We start from the raw sequence: 14,172 nt of genomic DNA, 5'->3' as shown, positions 1-14,172 counted from the left end.
GCGCCTAAATTTCGTAAATTTCATAGATTTCACGTGTCCTACAAGAATATCGGTAATACTGAAGTGATGAGGAGATGCAATTGGTAGAGTTCACAAAATCTCTTCTATGTATTTAAAAACGCAACTTTAAATTATTTAAACATTATGTATTAAAATTTGTAGGTCATTGATGACATGCTAAAATCTATTGTATTTTAAATTATTTGGTTTTGCCCCTGAAACTTTGTCTCTATTTTAGGAAAATTTTATCAATTGGAACAAAATGCAAAGAAAATGTTGTGCCTAAACTTTCGTTTCTTTTTAATATTTTTTATTTGATCCTAATTGATCCCATCTCCTAGCCCGAATTATTATCCGACATTTTATTTGGATGTAACCGATTTTATGGGATCCGGAGAATATCGCTAAACATCGTAACCGGGTCGGATAATTTGTTACCCTGTTCAGGCTCCGATTGGGACTGGCAAAGGTAGCCTTATTGCACTTCCGCCTTGGCCAAGTTCTGCTCTAGCAAAGCTTTTTGCAGTGAAAAGACCACAACACAGAGCTCAAGAAGTCTCGACTCAGCGAGAAACCCTAATTCCTCGAGCTTCCTCTCCACACCGCTGAAACTTGAGTTGGAACCGAAATGCCGTTCATATCGCAGATACAGAGGCAGACCGATTACGGGCTCTTCCCATCCACCACTCCCATCGTCATCGACAATGGAGCTTCCTATTTCCGCATTGGGTATCCCAGAAAAAAGACTGCAAATTTACGACGGAGTAAGCGTTGCCCGTTAAATTTTCTCCGCCTTAATTTGTCGTGCCTTGGGCTGTTTCAGGTGGGCAGGAGAGAATGAGCCTCGCGTTGTCTTCCGCAACATTGTCCAGAGGCCTCGACACAAGTCTACTGGTACATTCTTTGGTGTTTTTCTCCATAGAGTGCGACAAATGTTGTTCCTTTTTGTTGGGTTTCATTCTTGAAACCGGTTGCTTCTGTAGTTCAATTTCATTTTGTGTGATACGTTTTTTCACATTGTAAGCTGTTGAAAGTAATTTAAAATGCAGTAGATATGTAGACTTGTTGGGTGGAGTTCAGTTTTCTTGCTTCTTAAATTTCGAATTTTTGGGGGCCCTTTCTTACAACGAGCAAGTGTCGGGCTCTCTCGGCGTGACTATAGTGTTTCTCATACCATGTCATGTTTCTTTGGACTTAGGTGAGACTGTTACTGTCGTTGGCGACCATGATGCTGCTTTGTTGAAGTACTTCGATTGCACTCGCTCTGCGCCGCGCTCTCCTTTTGATAGCAATGTTGTTTATCAGTTTGAAATAATGGAATATGTAAGTGTCATGGCGGCTTTCTTCCTCTGACAATCCACTCAAATGTCCATGGTCTGAAGTTTTCTTTCTGCATAGAATGTCCCCTTTGATGTTAGCTATTGCTCACCTAAATATGTTTTATCCTAGTTATATATGAGTAGTGTTCTTTGTAAAGCAAAATATCAGTGTCTTGGAGTGTGAAATTGCTTCATACGTATGATAGCTACAATTCTTGTTCCACAAGCTTTAGCGCTAGTCTCCCTTTCATTTTTTGCTTGCTGTTGCTACCATCAAATGTCCATCACTTCTTTTATTTATCCTAAATGACATTAGGAAACCATTGGCTATTTAACTTGCTTACACTAACATGTTTGTACCATCAACTTGTCAGATTCATTTGTCATATGTAATGAATGCCGGACATAAAGGCTTGTGAGTTTCTTCTAGAGCATGCAGTGGCCATTTCAACGTATTTCTATTCATGTCATCAGATGACTATGATCTGTCAATTTATCCGCTCACGTATAAGTGTGATTTGTTTTAGCTATTGCCTATGATAGTATTGGTATCTCTATCAGGCTCAGATCAAGATATCATTGTTAGTTTTTTTTTTGTTTCAATAATCATTTAGAAACTTCGTTTCCTGTTAGAGTAAATCATTCTACATATGTTATGGCCTTTGTAAATTGTTCTGTGTCACATAAGGTTTATGTGCTCATCCTCAAAAGCATTCTCAGCATAGTAATTCTGAAACTTAGTTTTTGCATTCGTAGATTCTTGATTTTGGCTTTGACCGCTTGGGAGCAAATGGTTCAGAGGTATGCAATATCTCAATTCTTCTGTATAATTCAATGTGTCCATAGCTGTTCGTAAATTTGGTTAGTCAAATCATGGGCTTTAATAGCCTAACAAGGAAAAATCATTGTCTTTTATATTCGGAAACTTTCAATAGAGAAGGAGGTACCTGGTAGACAGAGTTTCAGCTCTTGCGGGCATCCAGCACTTTCTGAGGATGAGAACCACCTAATATCACATTGCATATTGATAGAATTGTAGCTCAGTATTTTCATTGTTTAGATATTAAATTGGTCAATAGTAGCTTCCAGTAAGAGATGTCATTGCGTAATTTCGTTTTCAAATTGCTGATTAAGTAGAATGTGGATGAACTTTCACTCATGTTTTTGTATAAATATTTATTCCAAATCATATGCTTATTTGAAGTTTTGCAGATTGATCATCCTGTCCTGATCACAGAATGTGTGTGCAATCCTGTCTATTCTCGCAGTAAAATGGCAGAACTTCTTTTTGAGACTTATGGAGTTCCATCAGTAGGTACTAGCTGTGCCTCCAGGTTCCTCCTGTAACTAATACACAATATGATTTGGGTTGTCACTTTTCCAAAATGTGGTCTTTTCTTTGCCATGTAACTTTTGGCTGTAAGTCATGTTTATCTTAGGATTGGCCCCATTATATTGTGCTCATATTGAGATGTTTTCATATGTCTCTGATTGCGTTAATATGACGTGAGCTTAGACGGGACATATATTCTATGGTGTTTGTTAACTGCAAAACATATGATTAGGGCGGACAATTGCAAGTATAGACCTGATAAAGAAATACCAACCATGGCGAATAGAAACATTTGAACAAAAACACAAATGGGGGTTGAGAGAGAGAGAGAGAGAGAAAGAGAGAGAGAGAGAGAGAGATGCATCAACCTAGCCGAGTGACCAGTGTGGTGGTGGTTGCCGTGGTCCAAGTTTGGTGCCTCTCTGTCTGGTGTTCAAGGGGACTACTACCTTGCCATTTCACCATCCTCAGGTGACTGCCTGGTGGGTTGGCGATTCCTATGAGTTGTTGCTGGTGGTGGTCACCAGAGGGTTCTTTTTCCCTTTTTATTTGTGCAGATCTTTTCCTCTATTTATTGGGATATGGTCTTATATCTTGTCATAAAATAAACAAGAAACAGTATAAGTTAAAGGAAATTCCTATTCTATCCTCTGCAGTTGAAAAATTGACAAAACCAAACACGACCTCTAGGTTTGTCTGCGTTGGTGTGTTTCTTTCTTCACTAATAACTCTGTCTGAGTTTATCTGTTTTTATTTTCAAAGCATTTGGCGTGGATGCTGCATTCAGCTATAAATACAATCAGCAGCTTGGTATCTGTACTAATGATGGTCTTGCAATCTCCCCAGGGTTTACAACTACTCATGTTATTCCAGTAAGTTTTTTTAACACCACGCTCACATTCAATATTATCATGAGGACAACTGGTTGTAGTGATATGGCGAGCAGTGGGGATTTTTTCGCTTTTTGTACAGTGCACAAAATTACAACTGTCAAATAAACTAAATGACGAGAAATTTATCTTCGTCTCCATCCAGTGAATAACTGAGTTTATTCAATTGTCCTGCAGTTTGTGGATGGAGAACCAGTTTATAAAGGTTCCTGCAGAACGAATATTGGTGGTTATCACGTTACAGATTATTTCAAGCAACTCCTTTCTCTCAAGTATCCTCATCACATGTAATGACAAACCAGCACAATACTGCTTTTATCATTAACTCCCTTCCCCTTCTCTATCTCTCTCTTCCGTCCCTCCTTTTTCCGGGTAAACTCTTAGTTTATTCATGTGATATATAGGACAAGGTTTACTTGGGAAAAGGTTGAAGACCTGAAAATGGAGCACTGTTATGTTGCGCCAGACTATGCTTTGGAAGCTCAACTGTTTCAGGTAGTCGATTTGGCTTAATATTTCCATGCCTCCTACTTATCTCTGAATGTAGTTATTCTGACAGAAAGGGACAAAAGAAGCTGAAGACAAGACCAGGTGTTGGCAACTTCCTTGGGTCCCACCAGTAGTTGAAGAAGGACCTTCAGAAGAAGAGTTGGCTAGAAGAGCAGCTATTAAGGAGAGACAAGGCCAACGTTTGCGTGAAATGGCTGAAGCAAAGAGATCTTCTAGGATAAATGAGCTGGAAAATGAATTGAGAGGGTTGGCTTTTCTCTTAAAGCAGCTGGAACAAGTGGGAGAGGAAGACATTCCATCTTTCTTGGCAGATACTGGTTATGCGTCAAAGCAGGAAATAGAATCTGCCCATGCTAAAGCAACACAATCTCTTCGAAAGGCAAAAGGGGAGCCAAAGGCTGAACAAGTTGAATCTGACGAGAAAATAGATCTTTCTGCCGATGAAAAGTTCTCTCTTCTCAGTGTCCCTGACAACATGCTTTCTGCTGAGCAGGTATGCTTTTCAGTAAATGTATGTAATTGAATGTTTCCATCCAGTCCTTGCTACCTCCCAAATATTGATTATCCATGTGCAATATATGAAGTGTTATTCTACAGTAGTATTCCTGTTGCTCAATGTTTCTCTTGAATCTTGTAGATTGTTGTTGTAATCCTTGAAAGGTACTGAGTTGTCTTAATAGGAATTACAGCAATGAGCTGTAAACAACTTTTTGCTGTCACTGCCAATGTTGACTATATTAACCTTTGGCTATTTCTCTTGTCAGCTGAAGGAAAAGAGGCGGCTGAATTTTCTCAAAACCACTACTGAGGGTCGGCAGCGAGCCAAACAGAAGCGCATGGAAGAGGAACTAGAACGGGAAAGGAAAAATCGTGAAGATGAAGAAAGACGCTTGTATGTGCCATCATGAGGTTTTATTTATTCTTTTACAACAGATGCACGAAGGGTCAGTTGCCAATCAGAAAAAATTTAACCTTTGTAGTGCGCTTGATTGCATTAATGAAATAAGACAGGCAAATTGAGGATGAATGGCTATTTTAGTTGGTCTAATAAAAGAAGTAGATATTATTATCTGTTCAAAGATTTGAATGACCCTATAAAAAAGTAGAGACAAAACATAGAAATGCATTACTATTCTCTCTACCCCTCTCTTAACCTCTGCCAACCCAGCATCGCGTTAGCCGACCCCTAGCTGCTGACGAGGTCACTATTGAGCATGCTGTGGCTCATTTTGGGTTGCTCATGGCCATCCCACCATGTGTAGAGCGAGATGAAGGAGAGTGAGAAGGTTATAAGGGAATACTCTGTTCCATGTAGGCTGTAGTACTATTGCATACAATTTCCACTATAACATTACAAAGATATAGCATGTACTAGCTACGATTGCAGTGATAAACATGTACTGGACGTGAAATAGTCATTATCTCAACCAAAAGTTGAATTCCAAACATTGTCTGTGTTAAGTGATTGAATATCTTCTTAGGTATGGATAAAAAAAGTTTTCTCTCTGCAGTGGGATTGTGTTATAGGAAACTACATGAAATAGCTGTACAACAGGGGTGAAGACAATCAGCTACATGTGCCTTATGAGTGCATTTACATTCCTGTTCTCCCTACAATTTCGACGTATATTGAAAGAGGGTAGAGAAGATATTTTCCTTCCTATTGCCATCAATAAAGTTGCTTATGTCTTAAACACTAGAAATAGTTCCCTTTACTGTTGCTTGCCTTAATTTTCTTTATTCGGAAATATGTTTTGAATTTTCAGAAGTGAGATGGCATGCTTTTTCTCTTGTTGAGTTCGATTTTTTCTTTTTTATGGTTGTTGTGCCTTAGTTTTGAGTTCTCCATTCGGATTTTTGACAGAGCGAATCCAGTGCTTTATCTAGAAGAGTTGCACGTCAAATATAAGGAGCTTTCTGAGAAAGTAGAGCAACGTAAACGTCTTAAGACAAATGGTGGCAATACAAATGGGAATAATCTGTCCGGAGGTGTTGGTCGTGGTGAGAGATTGAATGCAGCCCAGAGGGAAAGGATGCGCCTTCTTACAACTGCTGCATTTGATCGGGGAAAAGGTGAGGATACCTTTGGTGCCAGGGACGAAGATTGGCAACTTTATAAACTGATGAGCAAAGATAATGATGACGATGATGATGAACACGATCCAGAAGAAGTTGAGCTAACCCGAATCTCATCTAGGCTTCAGGTCAGTTTGCTATCTATTTACGTAGGCTTCTGTGCAAATTTCTGTCTCACTTTATATTGTGTTTCAGCCAGGTCTTTTTCGAATTGGGAATAATATGACTATTGGCTGTATCTGATTGTTCCTTGGAATCAATGTGGTAGGAGATCGACCCAACTTTTATTCCCAAGGTGGAATCAGGAACTTCCCAACAAGTTGTCGAGGTCCCCAAATTCCGTCCTCTGACCAAGGAAGATTTTCAGGTCCTTCTTGGTGTTGAGAGATTCAGGTGTCCTGAAATCCTGTTTAATCCAAACTTAGTTGGCATTGACCAGGCTGGAATGGATGAGATGGCCGGGGTTTCCATTAGGAGGTTGTCATGTGACTCTAAAGATGTCGAAGACAGATTAACCCGGTCTATCCTCATTACTGGTGGGAGTTGTCTTTTCCCGGGTATAAGCGAGCGTTTGGAAGCTGGAATCCGTATGATTCGCCCCTGTGGGTCCCCAATAAGGGTACTTAGAGCATCCGATCCGGTTCTTGATGCATGGCATGGAGCTTCCATGTATGCTTCCGCCTTGCAATTTCCATCCCAAACATTCACGCGGACGGATTATTATGAGAAGGGTGAAGATTGGCTCCGACGATACCAGGTGAGGTACTCACTATAGATCTTTTACTTTTCCCCCTCGCGGCGCACTGTATTTTCTGTAAATTTTCTGTGCGAGATGATCATTCTTAGATTTTCTTGCGGCAGCTCTTCTTCATATTTAAACTGTTCATATATATATGTGTGTGTGTGTCATATGTATTTGTTCACATTTAGATACTTTCTTATATGATCTTATGAGGAAGCTATTCTGTCTGTCAGCCAAAATGGATAAATGATTTGAATTGTGGAGTCGAGTAGTGGAGATTATTAGCATGGGCAATATTAGTAGTTGAGACTTGGATAGTTAAACTAACAGTACATGACCATCCCAAGCGTGGAAGTTCTAAGGCCAAGCGTGAATTGCTTGGGAGCTTAAACTAATCAGTATGTGGGTAAACTAGCTCGAACACCAATTGACCAAAAAGACTCGAAACCAAAAGTTGTGCTACGCGGGGCAAAAAGTTGAGCAAAAAGTTGAGCGAGTTTGCTTTTCTTAGGAGCTGCTTGAAAGCATGTATCATAGCATTAAAAATGAGTGAACCAAAAAGAAGCACGGTGCTTGGAAACTCAGGATGGCCGACTGAAGGCAGAGGCATTTCTGTAAACGATTCTGTCCTGCAATAGCCACTGCCCATCTTCTTCAATCTCAAAATCCTTGTAGTCGTAAGATTTCAGCTATTTCCTGGCCTAGCTCACTATATCCTTGTTCAAGGTTAGCTGCCTAATCCCAGCCCTCAGGGTTTCGCACGTGCCACATTTTGTACATCTTGGGCCTCTTGATCCTTCCCGGAGCCTTTGTGTCCTGAGACACAGTTGCCTGAGCATGTCAAAGACAGCTGAAAATCAAAAGAGCTCCTCCCGGAATCGCTTGGCAAAAGAGGGGTACACCATGGATACCATTTTTGACTCCCTGAGTGAAAACGTCAGGATTCATCCTTCTGGTCAGAGTCAGTACGTTGTCTTGTGGACTCGCCACTGTCTCCTCGATTATGTTCTCAAATCTATACATACAGTTAACGCTGTCGATATTTAGCTCCTCGACTTTAATGGCATCCTAATTTTTACCTATAGCGTTGAAGGGGACATTGAATGTTTTGGCATAGCTTGCCAAGCGTCGCCCAGTTTCCTCAATCATTTCCTCTGGCTTATATCCTGGTCGTGGCAGATTAATCCTAGTAATTTGAAGCTTTCCACTGGGGCTCGACGAGGGAATCGAACTTAGGTGCCATACCTGTCATGTTCATTATTGTCTTGTTCGAGAAGAAATGTTAAAAGCTTCATAAATGGACAAGCTGCGAGATAGAGATGATAAGACTTCAAGACATCGACAAGAGACGTTGGCTTAGCCAGGAGGGCCTTGTAAATGTGGGAGCCTGACCAGGTGAGGCGTGCCTCGAGTCCATTCGCAAAATAATGTGCCATCCTTTGCATCCCGTCCCCTGTGGGAGACGCGTGCCGTCTGATCTGCTTGAGCAGCTGGTCGGCGCTTCCTTTACCGTCTCTAGTAACAGCTTGTGCACAAAGTGTCGAAAGAGTTCTCAAGTTGACCACTTCCCTCTTGTGCCTGCCTTGCTTCTTGCCGCAGGTGTTCCCTCCATTCGGTGCTTTCGGTTGGCCGATCTGCATCATGTTCCGTAGAGCTTCACAAAGGGCGGCTTCCACTTCCTTTGTGATTTAGCAACACCATATTGAACATCTCCGACCTCGCAGTTGATTCGGTGTAAACTGATCAATGCTTGCTCACCCTTCTTCTTAGTTCACATCCTCCTGCAAAGAATTTTTCTTTCCCCTAAATCCTCCAAAGGTCGACAAACATGTTCTCGCTGTTCTCTACATTTGGTTTCAAACTTGTAGCCTCCACTGTTAGTTCGACAAAGAAATATTCGCCCCTCTCCGGATCAAGTAGAACTTCATTTGCAAAAGTACCCGCTGGCTTCCACACCATTGCCCCTGAACTCCATAACAGACTCACATCTAGGGGTGACCCAAAAAACTGGGATCCACCCAAACCGGACCGGACAGTATCCAACCGGCTGATTTTAGATGGTAACCAGCGGGTTCTATTTCGGTTCATGATTTCACGTCGGAACCATCCAACCTAACCAATTGTCTAGAGTCGTATTTTCCTGCATGAATGACATACACCACCTCTGATCAATCAATGGATTTTTGTTTGCTAGATTGCACAATGTTGATGGAAGAATAAATCGAATCACTCGCAAAAATGCACAATCCTGTTCCTTCATGGAAGGACATATGTACATAACAGTCATAACTTGGTAAGGATTTTTTCAGTGGAGGAGCATATCATGAGGCCAGTGAGCAGAGGAGACTAACATCCATTGTTTGGCCTATGCTTGTATGGACGTTGAGAGCGATACCATTTTTGGTTTCCGGCTACGAATTCTTTCGACTCGGAGAATTCCTTATCTAATTTCGAGAAGTTGTCGACCTTCCAAGTGCCCTTCTGAATGATCGCATCCTATACCATCAACAGATTTTCTCCTTGGCCAGTGCTCTTCTTCCTCATAACAAAAACCTCTGCGCCAAACACACAAGAATTGTCCGTGAGATACCCGTAGATTTAATCCTTCTCCAGACTATGATCTTCGTTAGTGCCTTTTTTCGCATCTATGGATCCAACCGAGAACCAGACTGGACCAGTGGTTCGGTTCTCGGACATATCCATAAAACGAGCAGGTGGTTCACGATTTGCATTTTGCGGAACTGGTCTTTAGCGGGTGGTTCTTGGTTCTAAGGTGAGAACCACTCATCTTAAAACCGATCAATCCCACATCCAATAAGTTCAGGCAAAGCAACGGTGCTAATTGAAGCTTCAACACGTCCGGCAGTGAGGACAGTATGCTCTTATGATTCACAGTTTGGCTCTGACTCGACCAAGTACATCGTACTAGGTCTACTACCACGTAACCTCTCGTTGGTTCGATTAGGCGACAGACACTAATCTGCAGTGGGCAGATGCCTCGAGTGCTGAAGGCTCGCGACAGACAAACGCTCCTCTTCTATGTCTTCCTCCATAGGAGCATCCGGTTTATGTACTTGAGAGCTGCATCACTGAAACCGAAGTCCCCAACAGGTTCCCTCCCGAGGTTTGCCCCCAAAGGAGGCGCGTTCGTGTAGCTACAGGTGAACTTATTGAACATGTCTTCGATCGTGAGCCTACTAACAAGATCATCCTCCGGTAAAATTGAAAAAGTCTTCAAGCCTTTCATTGGAGCTGAAGTTCCAAGCTTGCACGCAGTTCAGCAAAAATGAAACAGAGAATGCAATTTGAGAACAAAGTACAGAGCTAATCTTGTTTCAAATTGAAACAGAACGAGATTGAGCACTTCAACTCTCTCCGAGGAACAATGGGCGCTCACTTGACCTTTTCCTTGAACCAATCAAGCTTTGTTCGCAGGAAAAAAAAAAAACAAAACAAAACAAAAGGTTGTAAATCTGGTTGAGGGAACAACCAGTTCGATTTCAGATTCCTCGGTATCAAGGTTGTAAGCCCAGGTTGTAAATCAAGAATGATGTTCAACAGTTGCACTCACGATTCATGCTGGTGCCTCTTCCGTCTAACCACCCCAAGCCTGGGATTTTCCATCAGTATGGAATTTCTCTAGACCAAGTGTGGCTTGTGTGCCATTGACTCGCTTGGGATGTTCCACTAACCGATGCGTGTGTAAACTAGCTCGAACACCAATCGACAATAAGGCTCGAGACCAAAAGTTGCTCCACTCGGGGAAGCATTTGAGCAGCTTTGCTTCTCATAGGAGCTGCTTGAAAGCATGCATCACGGCATCGACCTCAGGACTGCCAACTCAAGGCAGAGATATCTCTGTAAGCGACTCTGAGCTCATGAAAATCTAATCTGCGAACTGGAAGATTGGATCCCGAAACAAACCACACCAGTGATGATTGTAGCATGATTGTCCTCCATTGCAGACAACTTAATAGCATCTCAGTTCACATGATCCCGAAACAAACCCCAACAATAGTGATAATCGCAGCTTGATTTTCCTTCATAGTGAAAACAACGTTACAGCATCCCAGATCGCGTAATCTTCAACTATGAAGATAATGGAAAAACCACAGCAATATGATTCGCGTTAAGAGTGACTCCTATGCCAGTCGCTCCTATGCCACTGCTAGTGTAGAATCCAGGATTCCTCTCATGTCCCACTAAACCGGCGATCATTGTAAACAAACTGCATAGAAATGTTTTGTTCATCTATTTTCATTAGACCATACGGTTCTCACAACATAGTTCCCTCCAACTTGCGCAAAGATGCAGGGAAGCTAAGAGATTCAATTTCAAAACCACTGGTTGTGAACCTTACCTTTCATATCTGGAAATGCCTTCTGACAGTACGATTGAAACAGTAAGAGCCCAATCAGACGCAGGATGTGAAAATCTTTCCTCATCTACTTTCGACGGGCAATTTATACATTCAACAATCAGGCCTCCAGGTCGATAGCGCATAGACAATCCTGCCCTTCCAGCCCTGCAACAGCCACTGCCCATCTTCTTCAATCTCAAAATCCTTATGGTAATAAGATTTCAGCCTTTCCTTTGCCAAGCTCACCATATCCTTATCCAAGGGTAGCTGCCTAAACCCGGCCCTCAGGTTTCGCGAGTGCGACATTTTGTATGTCTCGGGCCTCTCGATCCTCTCCGAGCCTTCGCAGGCAATGACATTCATCGCCTGCCTCCCGAGTATCTCCCGCTCAAGCAGCAACCTCTCTGGGGCATCACGAGGTACGGTCGCGTCGAGCATGTCAAAGATGGCTGAATAATGGAAGAGCGCAGCCCGGAACCGCAAGCTGAAAAAGGGAACACCATGGCCACCATTTATGACTCCCTGAATGAGAACAGCTGGATTCATCTTTCTTATCAGATTCAGTACAAAATCTCGTGGACTCTCCGCCACCACCGTGTCATCGAGTATGTGATGTAATCTATATATGCAGTTCACAACAAGGATTTCATCGCTGTGGATATCTAGCTCCTCAACTTTAATGGCATCCCAATTTTTCGCTATAGCATTAAACTTGAATGGGACATTGAAAGTTTTGGCGTAGCTCGCCAAGCGTCTTCCAGTTTCCTCAACGATTTCCTCTGGTTTAAATCCTGGTTGTGGCAGATCAATCCCAGTAATCCGAAGCTTAGGGGGTCCTCCGGGGCTCAATGAGAGACGCTCTATAAGGCCAGGCCACTGGAAACCATAGAGAATTCCGAAATCAATGATGTGCAACTTGGGTGCCTTCCCCGCCACGTTCATTATCGTCTTGTTTGAGAAGAAATTTGAGAGCTTCTTAAATGGACAAGCTGCGAGAAAGAGATGATAAGCCTTCAAGATGTCTACAACCGATGTTGGCCTCGCCATGAGAGCCTTGTAAATCTGAGAGCCTGACCCGGCGAGGCGTGCCTCGAGACCAGTTGCAAAATAGTGTGCCATCCTTTCCATCCCATCCCCTGTGGGAGACGCGTGCCTTCTGATCTGCTTGAGCAGCTCACCAGAGCTTCCTCGATCGTCCATATTAACGGCTTGTGCACAAAGCGTCAAAAGAGCTGTCAAGTCGACCACATCCCTCTTACGCCTGCCTTGCTTCTTGCCGCGGGCCTTCCCCTCGTTCGGTGCTTTCGGTTTGCCATTCTGCATCCCGTTCCGTAGAGCTTCGCGAAGGGCGGCTTCGCTTCCTTTACGATTGAGCAACACCGTATCGAACATCTCCGACCTCACAGTTGATTCGGTGTAAACTGACAAATGCTTGCTTGCCCTTCCTTCTTCTAAGTTCACATCCCCCTGCAAAGGATTTTTCTTTCCCCTGTATCCTCCAAGGTCAGCAAATATGTTCTCATTGTTCTCTAGATTGGGAATCAAACTTGTACACTCCTCAGTCTGTTCACTGAAGGAAAATTCACCCCTCTCCGGATATACTAAAATTTCATTTCCAAAAGCGAGCGACTCTCTAGCTTCTTCACCATTGCCCTTGAACTGCATAACTGACTCACTTCCAATAAGTTCAGGCAAAGAAACGGCACTCACTGGAGATTCAGCATGTCCAGCGGTAGTGATATTGAGATAGACACCACCCAATGACTGGTCAATTGGCGATGAGATGGACTGAGACACCAAATGCTCTTGTGATTCACAGTTTGGCTCTGACTCAACCAAGGTAATTGCACTAGTGCAGCTATTACACGAGCTCTCATTGGTTCGACTAGGTGACGGATGCTGATCTGCAGCGGGCGGATACCTCTCCCCAATGACCTCATAGAATGATTTCTCGGCGGCCTCGAGTGCTGAGGCCTCATGACACACGATACTCTTCTCTTCTATGTCTTCCTCCATAAGCATCTGGTTGATGTACTTGAGAGCTGCATCACTAAAGTCATAGTCCTCAGCCGGTTCCTTCCCGAGGTTACCGCCCAAAGGAGGAGCGTACGTGTAGCTACAGCTGAACTTATCGAACATGTCGTCGATGGTGAGCCTACTGACAAGATCATCCTCTGGAAAAATCGAAAAGGCGGCATCATCCCCATCATCCACTACATACCCATCAATGAAACTACTGAATTCGTCCGGTGGTCGATCCATTTCTACACAGTGTGCTATACTCAGAAGAGCTTCAGAAAATCAATAGCTCTTTCAAAAAGGTCTCGAAAAAGAATTGGTACCAAAACTCAGCAACTCGCTATGCAAACACAGAAACGATTCCCCAAAATCGTGAGTCAACCAAGCGCACAACTGGGTAAAAAGCTCGGAGCTTGCATGTAGCTCCGCAAAAGTGAAACAGAGAACGGCAATTTGAGCAAGAAGCACAAGCTAATCTTAGTTTCAAAATGGAGAAGAGAAGGAGATGGAAGAACTTCCCTTTTTTGGACCGTCTCCGAGGAACTGGGGGGGATTCGGCAAAGATTTCACCGTTTTCTTGAACGGATCGAGTTTTGTTCCGTGAAAGGAGATAAAAATATGCGGGGGTTGTAAAATCTTGGGCGAGAGAGCAGCCAGTCGATTTCAGATTCCTCAGTATTATCCCATGTGAATGTTGACTCTAGAGATGCCTACCCTTGTACGTGTCCTCTGGCCAAACTACGTTCGTCCTCGCGTCACTGCCCCCGATACGAGTGTTCTCATGTCCCAAGACATGAAAGTGGATGGCAAAAGGGTATTAATAGTGTCAATATTTATGCATTACGTTCATTTTAATATTAATATTTTTTTTGAATCACTTAAGAATTAATTTTTTAAAAATAATTATTTCAGTACCAACTTCA

General features: G+C 42.8%; 2 protein-coding genes and 1 pseudogene across 6 annotated transcripts; 1 reads left to right on the top strand and 2 right to left on the bottom strand.

Moving 5' to 3' along the window:
* The first annotated feature begins 432 nt into the window (after nt 1–432).
* LOC115731124 (actin-related protein 5) lies at nt 433–7,086 on the top strand. 3 transcript variants are annotated; one of them, XM_048283601.1, is made up of 12 exons: nt 433–729; nt 824–894; nt 1,199–1,323; nt 2,076–2,120; nt 2,532–2,634; nt 3,415–3,524; nt 3,720–3,829; nt 3,947–4,037; nt 4,102–4,545; nt 4,817–4,944; nt 5,917–6,256; nt 6,397–7,086. In XM_048283601.1, exons 1-12 carry the CDS (start codon nt 629–631, stop codon nt 6,901–6,903), a joined length of 2,175 nt encoding a protein of 724 aa, XP_048139558.1. In that variant the 5' UTR covers nt 433–628; the 3' UTR covers nt 6,904–7,086. The 3 variants fall into 3 exon arrangements, with proteins under 3 accessions (XP_048139558.1, XP_048139560.1, XP_048139559.1); XM_048283603.1 differs by lacking the exons at nt 433–729; nt 824–894 and having other exon boundaries at nt 1,232–1,323; nt 2,524–2,634; XM_048283602.1 differs by lacking the exons at nt 433–729; nt 824–894 and having other exon boundaries at nt 1,242–1,323; nt 2,588–2,634.
* Nucleotides 7,087–7,224: 138 nt separating this feature from the next.
* LOC125316308 lies at nt 7,225–11,088 on the bottom strand (annotated as a pseudogene).
* Nucleotides 9,206–13,919, bottom strand: LOC115731123 (scarecrow-like protein 9). 3 transcript variants are annotated; one of them, XR_004014218.2, is made up of 2 exons: nt 11,231–13,919; nt 9,206–9,425 (listed from the first exon to the last, which is right to left on the bottom strand). XR_004014218.2 is itself a non-coding variant. In XM_030661750.2 (2 exons), exon 1 carries the CDS (start codon nt 13,490–13,492, stop codon nt 11,342–11,344), a length of 2,151 nt encoding a protein of 716 aa, XP_030517610.2. In that variant the 5' UTR covers nt 13,493–13,919; the 3' UTR covers nt 10,275–10,829; nt 11,316–11,341. The 3 variants fall into 3 exon arrangements, 1 of the variants encoding a protein (XP_030517610.2); XR_004014220.2 differs by lacking the exon at nt 9,206–9,425 and adding an exon at nt 10,275–11,079 and having other exon boundaries at nt 11,232–13,919; XM_030661750.2 differs by lacking the exon at nt 9,206–9,425 and adding an exon at nt 10,275–10,829 and having other exon boundaries at nt 11,316–13,919.
* Nucleotides 13,920–14,172: the final 253 nt, after the last annotated feature.

The sequence above is a fragment of the Rhodamnia argentea genome, chromosome 8 (genome assembly GCF_020921035.1).
Source record: "Rhodamnia argentea isolate NSW1041297 chromosome 8, ASM2092103v1, whole genome shotgun sequence".
Taxonomy (NCBI): domain Eukaryota; kingdom Viridiplantae; phylum Streptophyta; class Magnoliopsida; order Myrtales; family Myrtaceae; genus Rhodamnia; species Rhodamnia argentea.
This window is presented reverse-complemented; position numbering and strand designations above follow the sequence as displayed.